The sequence below is a fragment of the Nicotiana sylvestris genome, chromosome 9 (genome assembly GCF_000393655.2).
Source record: "Nicotiana sylvestris chromosome 9, ASM39365v2, whole genome shotgun sequence".
In the NCBI taxonomy this organism is placed as follows: domain Eukaryota; kingdom Viridiplantae; phylum Streptophyta; class Magnoliopsida; order Solanales; family Solanaceae; genus Nicotiana; species Nicotiana sylvestris.
In genome coordinates, this window is record NC_091065.1 from 22,645,674 (window position 1) to 22,659,464 (window position 13,791).

General features: G+C 43.1%; 2 protein-coding genes across 2 annotated transcripts; both read left to right on the forward strand.

The window, feature by feature from the left end:
* Positions 1-370: 370 nt before the first annotated feature.
* Positions 371-1,291, forward strand: LOC138877334 (uncharacterized). The gene has a single exon (XM_070156935.1). It carries the CDS (start codon positions 371-373, stop codon positions 1,289-1,291), a length of 921 nt encoding a protein of 306 aa, XP_070013036.1.
* A 2,544-nt stretch (positions 1,292-3,835) lies between these two features.
* LOC104244873 (uncharacterized) lies at positions 3,836-4,279 on the forward strand. The gene has a single exon (XM_009800391.1). It carries the CDS (start codon positions 3,836-3,838, stop codon positions 4,277-4,279), a length of 444 nt encoding a protein of 147 aa, XP_009798693.1.
* Positions 4,280-13,791: the final 9,512 nt, after the last annotated feature.

The following is a 13,791-nucleotide window of genomic DNA, read 5'->3' on the forward strand; positions in this document are numbered from 1 at the left end:
CATAGTGGAAATCAGGGGTATGCTTCAGCAACTCATTGGGACAAATAATAAAGTGCAGGAAAAATTGGCAGTGCATGATTCAGCCATAAAGAATATTGAAATGCAGCTGGGTCAGCTGTCCATGGCTTTGAACAACCATCCTCAGGGAACTTTACCTGCAGACACAAACATAAACCCCAAGGACCAAAACCCGAATCAGCTGATGACAGTAAGTCTCCGGAATGGGAGAGATTTAGACAGAGAGCAGGAAATTGCACAAGCCAGCAAGGATACTACACCATCCACTCCAGTTCAATTAGAGGTATAGGAACCAACAAAACTTACTAAAGTGGTGGTTGAGCAGAGTCAGGAGGAAAAAGGCAAAGAAAAGATGAATGAGCAAGTTGCAGTACAAGTGGCACCTCTTGTGCCAGAAAATTCTAACAGAGAGAAGCCAACAAGCAATGCACAAAGGATGATACCTGCACCCTTCCCTCAGAGACTGGTCAAACAAAAGAAGGCAGACCAATATAAGAAGTTCATGGAGATGTTGCGTCAAATTCAGTTGAATATTCCTTTGATGGATGCCTTGAAGGAGATGCCTGATTATGCTAAGATGATGAAAGATATGTCACAGAAGTTTGATTTTCAGGATCTATCCATGGTAACTTTAACACAGACCTGCAGCGCAGTGGTGGCAAAACCGATGGCTCAAAAGATGTCGGATCTAGGTAGCTTCACTATTCCATGCACAATTGGAAGTTATGCCTTTGCAAAGGCGTTGTGTGATTTGGGAGCTAACATAAATCTGATGCCGTTGGCTGTGTACACCAAACTGGGCATTGGTAGAGCTAGGCCAACTTCGATGCTGCTACAGTTGGCTGACCGCACAGTGAAGAGGCCCACTGGTATTCTTGATGATGTGTTGGTGCAAGTGGGGAAATTCGTGTTCCATGCAGACTTTGTTATCTTGGATTGTCAGGTGGATGAGGAGATACCCCTTATTTTAGGGAGGCCATTTTTAGCCACAGGGAGAGCACTGATCGACTGTGAAACCGGGGAATTAAAAATGAAATTGAACGATGAAGAAGTCATATTCAATGTTCAGCAATCTATGAGGAAACCCAGTGAATATGCTAATTGCTCTCTAGTGGAAGCAGTTGATGTAGTCCTGCAAGAAGATGATAGGACCCTAATTGTAAAAGATCCATTGGAGGCATGTCTGACGAATTTAGAAGAAATGGATGGTGAAGGGTTAGCTGAATGGGTCATGGCACTGGAAGGCCGAGGATTTTGGTCAAGGGAACCTTAGTTCGAGTCCCTTGAGCTAGAAAAAAGGCCACCCCTCCAGCAAAGCCATCAATAGAGGAACCACCCAAGTTGGAACTGAAGCCACTCCCAGATCACCTCAGGTATGTGTTCTTAGGCCCTGATTCAACCTTGCCTGTTATCATATCATCCGGTTTGCTAGATGTGCAGGTAGAACGGCTCGTACAGGTACTGCAGGAAAATAAGACTGCCATTGGCTGGACCATGGCAGACATAAAAGGTATCAGCCCATCCTTCTGTATGCATAAGATTCTCCTGGAAGAGGGACACAGACCTTCAAAGGAACACCAGCGAAGGCTGAACCCAAACATGAAAGAGGTTGTAAAGAAAGAAGTAATCAAATGGTTAGATGCGGGAATCATCTTCCACATCTCTGATAGTAATTGGGTCAGCCCTATCCAATGTGTGCCGAAAAGAGGGGGATGACAGTTGTAACAAATGAGAACAATGAGTTGATCTCAACTCGTACAGTCACAGGGTGGCATATCTGTATTGATTACAGGAAACTGAACACAGCCACCCGGAAGGACCATTTCCCCTTACCTTTCATTGACCAAATGTTGGACAGGCTGGCTGGGCGATCGCACTTCTGTTTATTGGATGGATATTCAGGGTACAATCAGATATCAATAGCCCCCGAAGATAGAGAGAAAACAACCTTCACCTGTCCGTATGGCATCTTTGCCTTTCGGAGAATGCCTTTTGGGCTTTGTAATGCACCCGTGACTTTTCAACGATGCATGTTAGCCATCTTCACAGACATGGTGGAAGATATTATGGAGATCTTTATGGATGATTTCTCTGTGGTGGGAGATTCATTCGAAGACTGTCTTCACAACTTAAGGAGAGTACTTAAAAGATGTGTGGAGACAAACTTAGTGCTAAACTGGGAGAAGTGCCATTTTATGGTACAAGAAGGTATAGTCCTGGGGCATCGAGTGTCCAGTAAAGGAATTGAGGCCAACCATGCTAAGGTTGACGTGATTGAGAATCTACCACCGCCCGCTTCAGTCAAGGCGATGAGAAGTTTTCTTGGACACGCTGGGTTCTACCGGCGTTTCATAAAAGATTTTTCCAAAATTGCTAACCCATTATGCAAACTCCTTGAAAAAGATCAGCCCTTTGTGTTTTCTAATGATTGCAGGTTGGCATTTAAGGAACTGAAGAAGAGGTTGATAACTGCACCCATCATTGTTGCACCCAACTGGGAGCAACCATATGAGCTCATATGTGATGCCAACGACTATGCTATAGGAGCAGTCTTAGGATAGCAAAAAGATAAGCTGATGCACCCGATTTACTACGCAAGCAGAACGCTAAGAGGTGCATAGCTCAATTATACAGTGACGGAGAAGGTGATGTTGGCGGTGGTGTTTGCTTTTGACAAGTTCCGATCATATCTGATTGGTTCCAAGGTAATTGTATATACTGACCATGCAGCTTTCAGGTACCTAATTGAGAAAAAGGAGTCTAATCCGCGCCCGATTCGTTGGATGCTACTGTTGCAAGAATTCGACCTCGAAATTCGTGACCATAAGGGCACAAAAATCAAGTCGCTAACCATCTATCGCAACTTGAAGGAGCTGAAAAATCAGTCGAGGTCGAAGAGATCCTGGAAACCTTTCCAGACGAGCAGCTGCTCGCAGCTAGTCTTGAGGATGCGCCATGGTATGTAGATTTTGCAAACTACCTGGCCTGTGGTATTGTTCCCTATGATCTTTCGTCTGTCCAAAAGAAAAAGTTTTATCGTGATTGCCGCATGTATTATTGGGACGCGCCTTATTTGTTTAGACTCTGTGTTGATAATATGATCCGGAGGTGTGTCCCCGAGATAGAACAATCTTCTGTTTTGCAGGCTTGTCACGCATCAGCATATGGAGGACATTTTGGAGGAGCCAGGACAGCGGCGAAAGTGCTAGAGGCTGGGTTCTTTTGGCCAACAGTGTTTAGAGATGCACACCTATGGGTAAAGGGCTGCGACGAATGTCAGCGAACCGGGAACATTTCCCGTCGCCATGAGATGCCCATGAACCCGATTCAAGAGGTAGAGGTGTTTGATGTTTGGGGGATTGACTTCATGGGCCCCTTCGTCAGCTCATTTGGCAATAAGTACATACTTGTTGCTGTGGATTACGTGTCTAAATAGGTAGAAGCTGCAGCGTTGCCCACTAATGATGCAAGAGTGGTGATAGGTTTTGTGTAAAAGAATATATTCACCCGATTTGGGATACCAAGAGCGATCATCAATGGTGGAGGCACTCACTTTTGTAACAGAGCCTTCGAGAAATTGCTTGAAAAGTATGATGTACGCCACAAAGTGGCTACCCCGTACCATCCGCAAACCAGTGGGCAGGTTGAAGTGTCCAACAGGGAGATAAAAAGTGTACTAACCAAGACGGTGAATGCCACACGAACTGATTGGGCAAAGAAGCTTGATGACGCACTCTAGGCCTATAGAACTGCATTCAAAACACCAATAGGTATGTCACCATACAAGTTGGTATTTGGGAAGGCCTGTCACCTACTTATGGAGCTAGAACATCGAGCTTGGTGGGCACTGAAACAATTGAACATGGATCCCGAAGCAGCTCGACAAAATCGACTGACAGAGTTGCATGAGCTGGAAGGATTTAGATATCAAGCCTTTGAAAGCATGAGGCTCTACAAGGAAAGAATGAAGAAGATGCATGACAAGCACATTGTGGACAGAAATTTCAACCCCGGTGACAAGGTATTATTGTATAATTCAAGGTTGAGATTGTTTACGGGTAAGTTAAAGTCCCGATGGTCAGGGATATTTAGAGTGGTACAAATGTTTGCAAGTGGAGCTGTTGAGATCGAGTCAGAAGATGGGACGAACAAGTTCTCCGTAAATGGGCAAAGGTTGAAACATTACCTTGGAATAGCTGAAGAAAAATGGGATAAAGTGGTGATCAATTTGAAAGAACCCCAGTACACGAAGGAGGAGTGATGGCTCAACCCCTTGCGTCGTGCCGCGATGTTAAATCAGGCGCTACGTTGGAGACAACCCACGAATGTGTTGTAAGTGTAGTATGTAACTTCGTGTTTAAAAAAAAAGCCGTGACCGCGGGAGACACCGCTGGCGACGTAAAGTCACCGCAGCCATGACCGAGGAAATCACTAAAGCAGTGCAGTTCCTCCGCGATCGCGGCGCGGACCGTGGTGTCGACCGCGGGAGACTCTGTTCCAAACCGCGGACACGACCGCGGTCGGGTACCAGAATTTTTTTTTCGTTTTCTTCAATATTGTTTTCTTCTTCTCTTCAAATTAAAAATAAAACACACCCCCACACCTCTTCCCCTTAAACAAACGAAGTCTCCCTCCCCCTCTCTCTCTCTAAACCCTAACTCTCCCTCTCTCTCTCTCTCTAAACCCTAACCCTCCCCTCCATACTCTCTTCTCCTTCTTCCTCCTTCACAACACCCCTCATCTTCTGGGCTCCTAGAATATGGCGCCCTTGGGGCTTTCTATTTGATTGTATCGAAAGGCCCAATGAATTGGGATTTCCCTATTGGTCCAGGTCATTTCGGGGCAAGCGGATCATTTATGATGAAGAGGATGAGCTTCAAGAGAATTCCCATAACGAATAGGCTAGCTCTATCTCTCAATTACCTATCCTGTGCTCGAGAAGGTCCCTCAGTTCCTCGGCAGCACCTCGAGGTGCATTTAGTTGTCTTACATGAGACGAGGGCTATTCCCCACTCCATGGCATGACACCTTTCGCTCATCCATTCCGCCCGTCCAGACGCGGCGCCCTTTCTCATTATCATCTACCGCCCTTTCTTTCCTCCCGGCTATTCACGCATGAAGATCGTCGTATGTATGCTCGACTTCGGTTGCCGGTGCTATAATAGGCCGGATCTATGCTTATTTTCAACTCCCCGAAGCATTTCGTCGATTACTACGCCCTTCCTCGTCTCTGGGTGCCTAGGTATCCACCGTAAGCCTTTCCTCGTTTGAACCTCGCCCTTCACTTTTAAGGCTATGCCATCCTAAGGTGCTGCTAAATGGATGGATCTTATCAACGTCCATGAATGATAAATCATAGATCGAACCGCCGAATCAGAAAAATTGGGTGCTATCATAAAGCTTAGTATCGGCTAAGTTCACGAGTTGGAGATAAGCGGACTCGAACCACTGACATCGAGGCGAATTGAAAGTTAAGCAGTGGGAATTCTAAAGATTCCCCGGGGGAAAAATAGAGATGTCTCCTACGTTACCCATAATATGTGGAAGTATCGACGTAATTTCATAGAGTTATTTGGTCTCAATGCTACATGAAAGAGATGTAACTCCAGTTCCTTCGGAATCGGTAGTCAATCCTATTTCCGATAGGGGCAGTTGACAATTGAATCCGATTTTGACCATTATTTTCATATCTGTAATAGTGCGAAAAGAAGGCCGACGAATCTCTTTATGATAAACAGATCCATTTTACAAGTTCGTTATTACGGGTAGTTCCTACAAAGGATCGGACTAATGACGTATACAATACTTGAATTCTCGATGTAGATGCTACATAGTTGGGCAAATCAAAAATTTCACTTCGAATTTCGGACCTCAACATCCTGCTGCTCATAGTGTTTCACGATCAGTATTGGAAATGAACGGAGAAGTGGTGGAACGTGCGGAACCACATATTGGATTACTCCAGTGTGGCAGGAGGACTCCTTACAAGCGTTGTTTCTATTAGGGGCCCAGTGGAACGCTCGAGTATAGATTCCCTATGCTCATGTAAACGGCCGTGGCCGGCCGACCCGTAGATCTAAAAGGATCCAGCCATAGGCCTGGCCGGATATCGTTTGTCCACAAACAAAACAAAAACAAAGTAGGTTTTTAGTAGTAGTTCATGAGACCTTGAGTAGCAAGCTATCTGTTCTCGGAAGCAAAAGTAGCTCGAGCCAAAGGCGACAGTGAGGCCCCTAGTCCAAAAGTTTCATAGCATAGGTAAATTCACTTGGGCTGGGGGGAAAGAAGAGCGGGTATGTGGGTAAATCCAGAGAAGAATGGAAGATGGTGCAACATCGAATCCTGTTACGTTACTTCGAATGGAATCTTAGCCCGCCTCACTTGCTTTCTTAACACTAGTTCTATTGGCTCTAAGCCCGCATTCTTCCTAGCAACCGAGTCGATGTCAAAGAACCCGAGCGAGGGCCTCATCCTCCCGAATGAAACACATCTTATGCCACTAATCCACTCGAATCTAGTCACAAGTTGCTTAATTACATCAATAAATGCTAAATGAGTCAACCCTCATGCATGAAAATGCGTTTTTCAAAGTTTTACCCGAAAGTCAAAAATCACCCCCGGGCCCACATGGTCGAAACCCGAGGTTCGAACCAAAACCCGATTACCCATTCCCCCACAAATTCAAATATATGGTTTGTTTTGAAATCGGACCTCAAATTGAGGTCCAAATTCCCAATTTTTAGAAAAACCTAGGTTCTACCCAAGACACCCAATTTCCCCATAAAAATCTTTGATTTGAAGTTGAAATCATGTTAAAAGATGTTAAGAAGTGAAGAAAATGAGTTAGAAATCACTTACCAATCGTTTTCGAAAAGAAAAGTTGTTTGGAAAATCGCCTCTTATGTTTTGGGGTTTTGAAAAGTGTAAAAATAACTGAAATTCACGTGTATTTATACCCTCTGAAGTCCCCACCGCGGACCGCACAAGAAGGACCGCGGCCGCACAGGCTTCCTGAAGACCTGTGGATCATTGCCCCATGCGGACCGTACCAAGCCGACCGCGACAACACAACACCCACCGCGGACCGCGCAAAGGCGACCGCGGCCGCACTCGTTTCCTCGCGGGCCGCGCTAAAGGGTTCAGAGACCTGTCAAAATTCCTGAACCTGCAACATCTGATCTTTTTAAGCCTAAGGCATCCCGGAAGCTACTCGAAACTCACCCGAGCCCTCGAAACTCTAAACCAAGTATGCACACTACCTCAAAAAACACCCTACGAAGATATTCGTGTGACCAAATCACGAATATAACATCATGAACATGGAATTAAGCCTCAAGATCAATGAAATTTCTCAGATTTCCTTTGAAACATTAATTTCCCAATTAGGGTCCGGATCACGTCAAACGACGTCTATTTTTAACCAAACTTTACAGGAATGACTCAAGTCATATATAAGATCTATACCGAGTGCCGGAACCAAAATACGGGCCAGATACCATTACTTTCACATCAGATTTCATTTCAATTTTCTTTAAACATTTTCAGAAAACAATTTCACTTAAAAATTCATAACTCAGGCTTGGGACCTCGGAATTCTATTCCGGACATAAGCTCGAGTCCCATATTTTCCTACGGACCCTTCGGGACCATCAAATCACGGGTCCGGGTACGTTTACCCAAAATGTTGACCGAAGTCAAATTGATTCATTTTAACACCAAAATTTAGCATTTTTCACAGAACTTCATATTTAAGCTTTCCGGCTACGCGCCTGGACTGCGCACGCAAATCGAGGCAACTCTAAATGAGGTTTTTTTCAAGGCCTCGGAAGCACATAATGGATAAGAAAATAGGTGATGACCCTTTGGGTCGTCACATTCTCCACCTATAAAATAACCGTTCGTCCTCGAACGGACAAAAGAAAGAAGTACCTAAGTCGGAGAAAAGATGGGCATAACGACTCCGCATATCGGACTCGGACTCCTAGGTCAATGCCTCAGGAGGCTGACCTCTCCACTGACCATGAATAGAAGGAAAACTCTTCGACCTCAACTACCAAACCTACCGGTCTAGAATAGCCACTAGCTCCTCCTCATAAGATAAGTCCTTGTCCAACTGGACAGTGCTAAAATCTAACACGTGGGATGGATCGTCGTGATACTTCCGAAGCATGGACACATGAAACACTGGATGCATGGCTGATAAGCTTGGCGGCAATGCAAGTCTATAAGCCACCTCTCCCACTCGATCAAGAATCTCAAATGGACCAATGAACCTAGGGCTAAGCTTGCCCTTCTTCCCAAATCTCATCACGCCCTTCATAGGCGACACTTGAAGCAATACCCGCTCACCAACCATAAAAGCCACATCTCGAACCTTACGATCTGCATAGCTCTTTTGTCTGGACTGAGCTGTACGAAGCCTATCCTGAATGATCCTGACCTTGTCCAAGGCCTCCTAAACCAAATCCGTACCCAATAACGGAGCCTCTCCCTGCTCAAACCATCCAACTAGAGATCGACATCGCCTACCATACAAAGCCTCGTAAGGAGCCATCTGGATACTCGACTGGTAGCTGTTGTTGTAGGCGAACTCTACTAAAGGCAAAAACTGATCCCACGAACCTCCAAAGTCAATGAAACAAGCTCGGAGAATATCCTCCAATATCTGAATAGTCCGCTCAGACTGCCCGTCTGTCTGAGGATGAAATGCTGTACTCAACTCCATCTGGGTGCCTAACTCTCGCTGAACTGCTCTCGAGAAACGTGAGGTAAACTACGTACCTTGGTTCGAAATGATAGACACTGGCACACCATGAAGGCGAAAAATCTCCCGGATATAGATCTCAGCCAACCTCTCGGATGAATAGGAGACTGCCATAGGAATGAAATGCGCTGACTTGGTCAGGCTGTCAACAATGACCCAAACTACGTCGAACTTCCTCCGAGTCTGCGGGAGTCCAACAACGAAGTCCATAATGATCCGCTCCCAATTCCACTCGGGAAGCTCAATCCTCTGAAGTAAACCACCAGGCCTTTGATGCTCATACTTAACCTGCTGACAATTCAAACACCGAGCCACATAGGAAACGATATACTTCTTTATTCTACGCCACCAATAATGCTGCCGCAAATCCTGATACATCTTCGCGGCGCCCGGATGAATAGAATACCGGGAACTATGGGCCTCCGCTAAGATCAACTCTCGAAGCCCATCCACATTAGGTACACAAACTTGACCCTGCAATCTCAAAACTCCATCATTACCTAAGGTAGCCTGCTTGGCACCTCCGCGCTACACCGTGTCTCTAAGGATACACAAATGGGGATCATCAAACTGCCGATCACATATATGCTCCAATAACGAAGAACGAGCGACCATGCAAGCTAATACTTGACTAGGCTCAGAAATATCAAACCTCACAAACTGATTGGCCAAAGCCTGAACGTCCAAAGCAAGCGGTCTCTCACCGACCAGAATATAAGCAAGACTGCCCATACTGGCTGACTTCCTACTCAAGGCATCGGCCACCACATTGGTCTTTCCCGGGTGATATAGGATAGTGATGTCATAATCTTTCAACAACTCCAACCACCTCCTCTGCCTCAAATTCAACTCCTTTTGCTTGAACAAATACTGAAGACTCTTGTGGTCAGTGAACACCTCACATGCCACGCCATACACATAATGCCTCCAAATCTTCAATGCGTGAACAATGGCTGCCAACTCTAAATCATGTACTGGATAGTTCTTCAACTGCCTCGAAGCATAGGCAATGACCTTGCCATCCTGCATCAACACTGCACCAAGTCCAATATGAGATGCATCACAATAGACTGTATAAGGCCCTGAACCTGTGGGCAAAACCAACACCGGTGCCGTAGTTAAAGTTGTCTTGAGCTTCTGAAAGCTCGCCTCACACTCGTCCAACCATCTGAACTGGGCACCCTTCTGCGTCAACCTAGACATCGGGGCTGCTGTTGATACCCAATTTTTCCCTAGGTATTCTTTTTTATACTTAAAATACTTTCAAAATAACATGTACATGCATATATAAGCATGCCCCAAGAGTTTTGGTATTTTTTCCTAATTTTTAAAGATTTTTTAAAATTAATTTATTGTCTATTTTAGCAGTACAAAATCCATAATTATTCCCATATTTATACCAAAATATAATTAAGGTAATTTTTTGCATATTTTTACAAATTTATTTGGTATTTGAAAGCTAAATTGCATGTAATTGCAATTATAGCCTATTTTACAATTAACAACATTTCATAATTATCAAATTATTCCCAGTATTTTTAAATAGTTCAGCACTTTAATTTGTTTTAGAAACCATTTTAACTATTTTATATAAAGTAAAAAGGGAAAACTGGCTATTTAACATTTAGCCTCATTTCATTGCAATTATAGCCCATTCGGATTTCAATTTTAGCCTCAATTTAACCCCAACCCATCAGATTTAATTAAACCCAATTAACCCAAGATCCAACCAAATCTGCCCCAGCCCAATCCCTAAATTAACCCGGCCCAGTTCCGAACTAATCTGAGCCATTGATCAAATAAAATCAACGGCCCAGATCCCCCTTTCCATAAATAAACCCTCACCTACCCCCTTCCCCCCCGTCTCATTTTTTCGAGACTCCTCATCTCTCTCTATCTCTCAAACTCTCCGAAACCCTAGCCTCCTCCTACCCCTTTTCAACCGCCTTTCACCGGAATCCATGGCTTCTCAGGCCATGGATGGTTGGTACTCACCCCCCTCCACCATCGAGACAGGGTTGTTCGAAGCTTCGAGGCCTGAACTCGATGATTCCCTCTCCGATCTTCTCAGACCTTTGACGTCATGGCTCCTCCGGCCATGCTCCGGCATATTCAAGACTCAGGATCCTGATTCTTGACCTCTCCGACTCAAGATCAGACCTGTTTCCAAGCCTTTCTCATTTCTAGGGTTTCTCCGAAACCCTAAGCTATTCGAGGTTCTTTCTCTGTTTGTTTGCTTAGATCGATGCTGTATCTATGATTTACTTGACATTTAAAAGGTTTTCCCCAGATTTGCTTTTTAAAATCGTTTACCTTCGATTTAGGGTTTCTGAAAGGTTTTTCAAAAGCATCTTTTTGATTCTTTATGTTCTTTCTTTATGTGTGTTTGTCTGTGTTAGGCTCATATGACTTCTTTTACTACGCATGTACTGTTCTTCTACTTTTTTTTCCTAGTATGCATGTTACTCCAGTACTCACATGTTAATCCGTGTTATGTTTTCCTTACTCTTTTACTATATGTGATTACCATTGAGTTCTTTGATTTTTGCTTTACTAAACTCTGTTTGTGTTCTTGCTAAGCATGTTTCATCTATTTGTTTTTGTTTAAGTTCGTATCCTCTCTTTTCTTCTGAACTTGCTTAAGTCCCGACTTTTCTAAAACATGTTCTTTTATGCTCTTAAATCGGCTTTCTTGCTTTGCGTCTCAAACCTGCTATCATCTCTGTTTCAATGACTTGCTTTCTCACTTCCATGTCTGATTCAATTTTGAAACCCTAGGATTTAGGGGTTTCCTTTGACGATTTTGATTTTTGTGTTTGAGTTAAGGCTCCACTTTGGGACCCTGAACTCTCAGACTCACTATGAGTCTGCAAATTGAACCTGTATCTCTTTGCTTATGATTCTGAACTTCTATTTGATTAAACTCTCTTCTAAATAATTTGACAGCCTCCTCTTGATTCGCATATTTGTGTGCTTTATATATGAGAACTCTTCTTTCAAAAAGGTTTTGCCAACTACTAATTGATTCTGAATTCCTTTAATGGTGTTTACTTGATTGTTACTGATTTTCCCTAATTGAACCTTTCTTTACCCTTTTCCTGACTTGGTTCATTCGAACAAAGCTTGCAGCTTTGATTTTACTGGTTGTTTGATTGATTCCCTTTCCTTATTTTTCACAAACTGTGTACCATTGGACTTTTGCCTTAAATAACTTCTATGTATTTACCCCTTTTGTGCTATTTTGAAAAGGTTTTAATCAAAATTTATTTCCTTATATGTCTTCTACCCGTTTGAAATCAAATCCCTTAACTGAAGGGAAATTCTATGTGATTGATTGCAAGTTATTTTCTTACCTTTCTTACTTGCTTCTATGCACTATAAAAGGGACTACCCTTCTGGACGTAGAGACCAACCTTGCACCTCGAGTTCAACACTTCGAATTGCATACTTTTACACACACACTCTCAATTACAATACTCTTTCAATTCTCTACTCTCTTCTGAGACCTTTTGTACTGCTTGCTTGCAATTTGGCTTACAAGACTTTTGCTTTCACTTATTTGTTTCACTGAAACTGGTATGTTCTGATTTAATTTTTTCTACCTCACCTCTATGTGTTTACTTTACAGTTGCTACACTCTTGTCTAATTTATTGTTCATGTTCTGTATTGAATATGCTATTCTCTCTTTGCATCTGCCGTTTGTTGTGAATTCTTATTCCCCATACCCCTTTATGTTCTTGATCTATGGTATAAGACATGACAATACACAAAGTTATTGTCCATGGATTAAAACTGGATCCTTTGGATCCTAGGCTCTTTCAATTTCCCATACCCCATTCCCTTATGTGTGTTGAGTTGTGGTATAGCCTAGCAGCATCCAAATTGCTGTCCAGGGCTAAACCTGACCTTCAATAGGTCCTAACTCTCTAATATTTGGCTAACAGTCTGGTCAGGGGTGTGCCAGCACTCCTAATTGCTGGGCATGACCATCAGCCTGCCATGGCCTTCCCTAATTTCCATCTATGCACTTACACTTACTCTTAGACTCTAAGTTCTGCCCCCTCCTATGAGCCTTGCTTTGGGACCTTGAGTTCCCTCTGAACTTGGACATCTGAGGGCTGGCCCTTCCACACTGCACTATAATCTAATTCCGCAATATATTTGGGGTGTAAGCATTGCCCGGAGCCCTTTGAGACTTTTAGGAACTTTGACACATCCCAAATAAGAGAAAGGCTTCGGAATTTGATCTTTGGAGTTTGTTTATTTCATGCTTCAGACAGAAGTCTGAATCAGGCTCTCCTTGGTTGGGATTTTTAGCTTTCTGGTGTAATTTTATTTTACTTGTCTTTATTCATTCTGGGCTGTAATAATTTGTAATAACTTATGGGGTTTTAGTGAAAAGGGGAGGGTCACTCATGTATGCATAAGGGTAGACAGTATGTTCATAGGTGTTGTTACTCATGAATCATGTCTACAAGTTCTGCACTTCCTCATTTCATGTGTAGAAACCATGTCTATAGGCTTCTACACTTTACATTTTAGAAATACTGTCTATAGGTTTCTGCACTTCATATATAGATACTATGTCTATAGCTTCTGCATTTCATACATAGATACCATGTCTATAGCTTCTGCATTTCATACATAGATATCTTGTCTATATCTTCTGTATCTCATATAGAGACCATGCTTATAGATTTCTGCATTTCTGCCTATCATATAAAGAATATATCTATAGAGCTTCCTGAATTCTGCATATGCATCTATCACTAGGCAAACGTGTATATAGGTTTAAATAACAATCAGTATTTTAGATACCATGCCTATAAGGACTTTTGCACTTCAATAACGTTTTTAAAATTAGTAACGCCTAGAAAGCATGCCTATAGGAACAATCAACTAACTCAGAATCGTTCAACTCGCTTATAAGTCTAAAATCAGTAAATAGCAATGCTTGAACATCTGCAGAACTCATGTTCTTGCAATTAATAAGTCTTCTTCTGTAAAA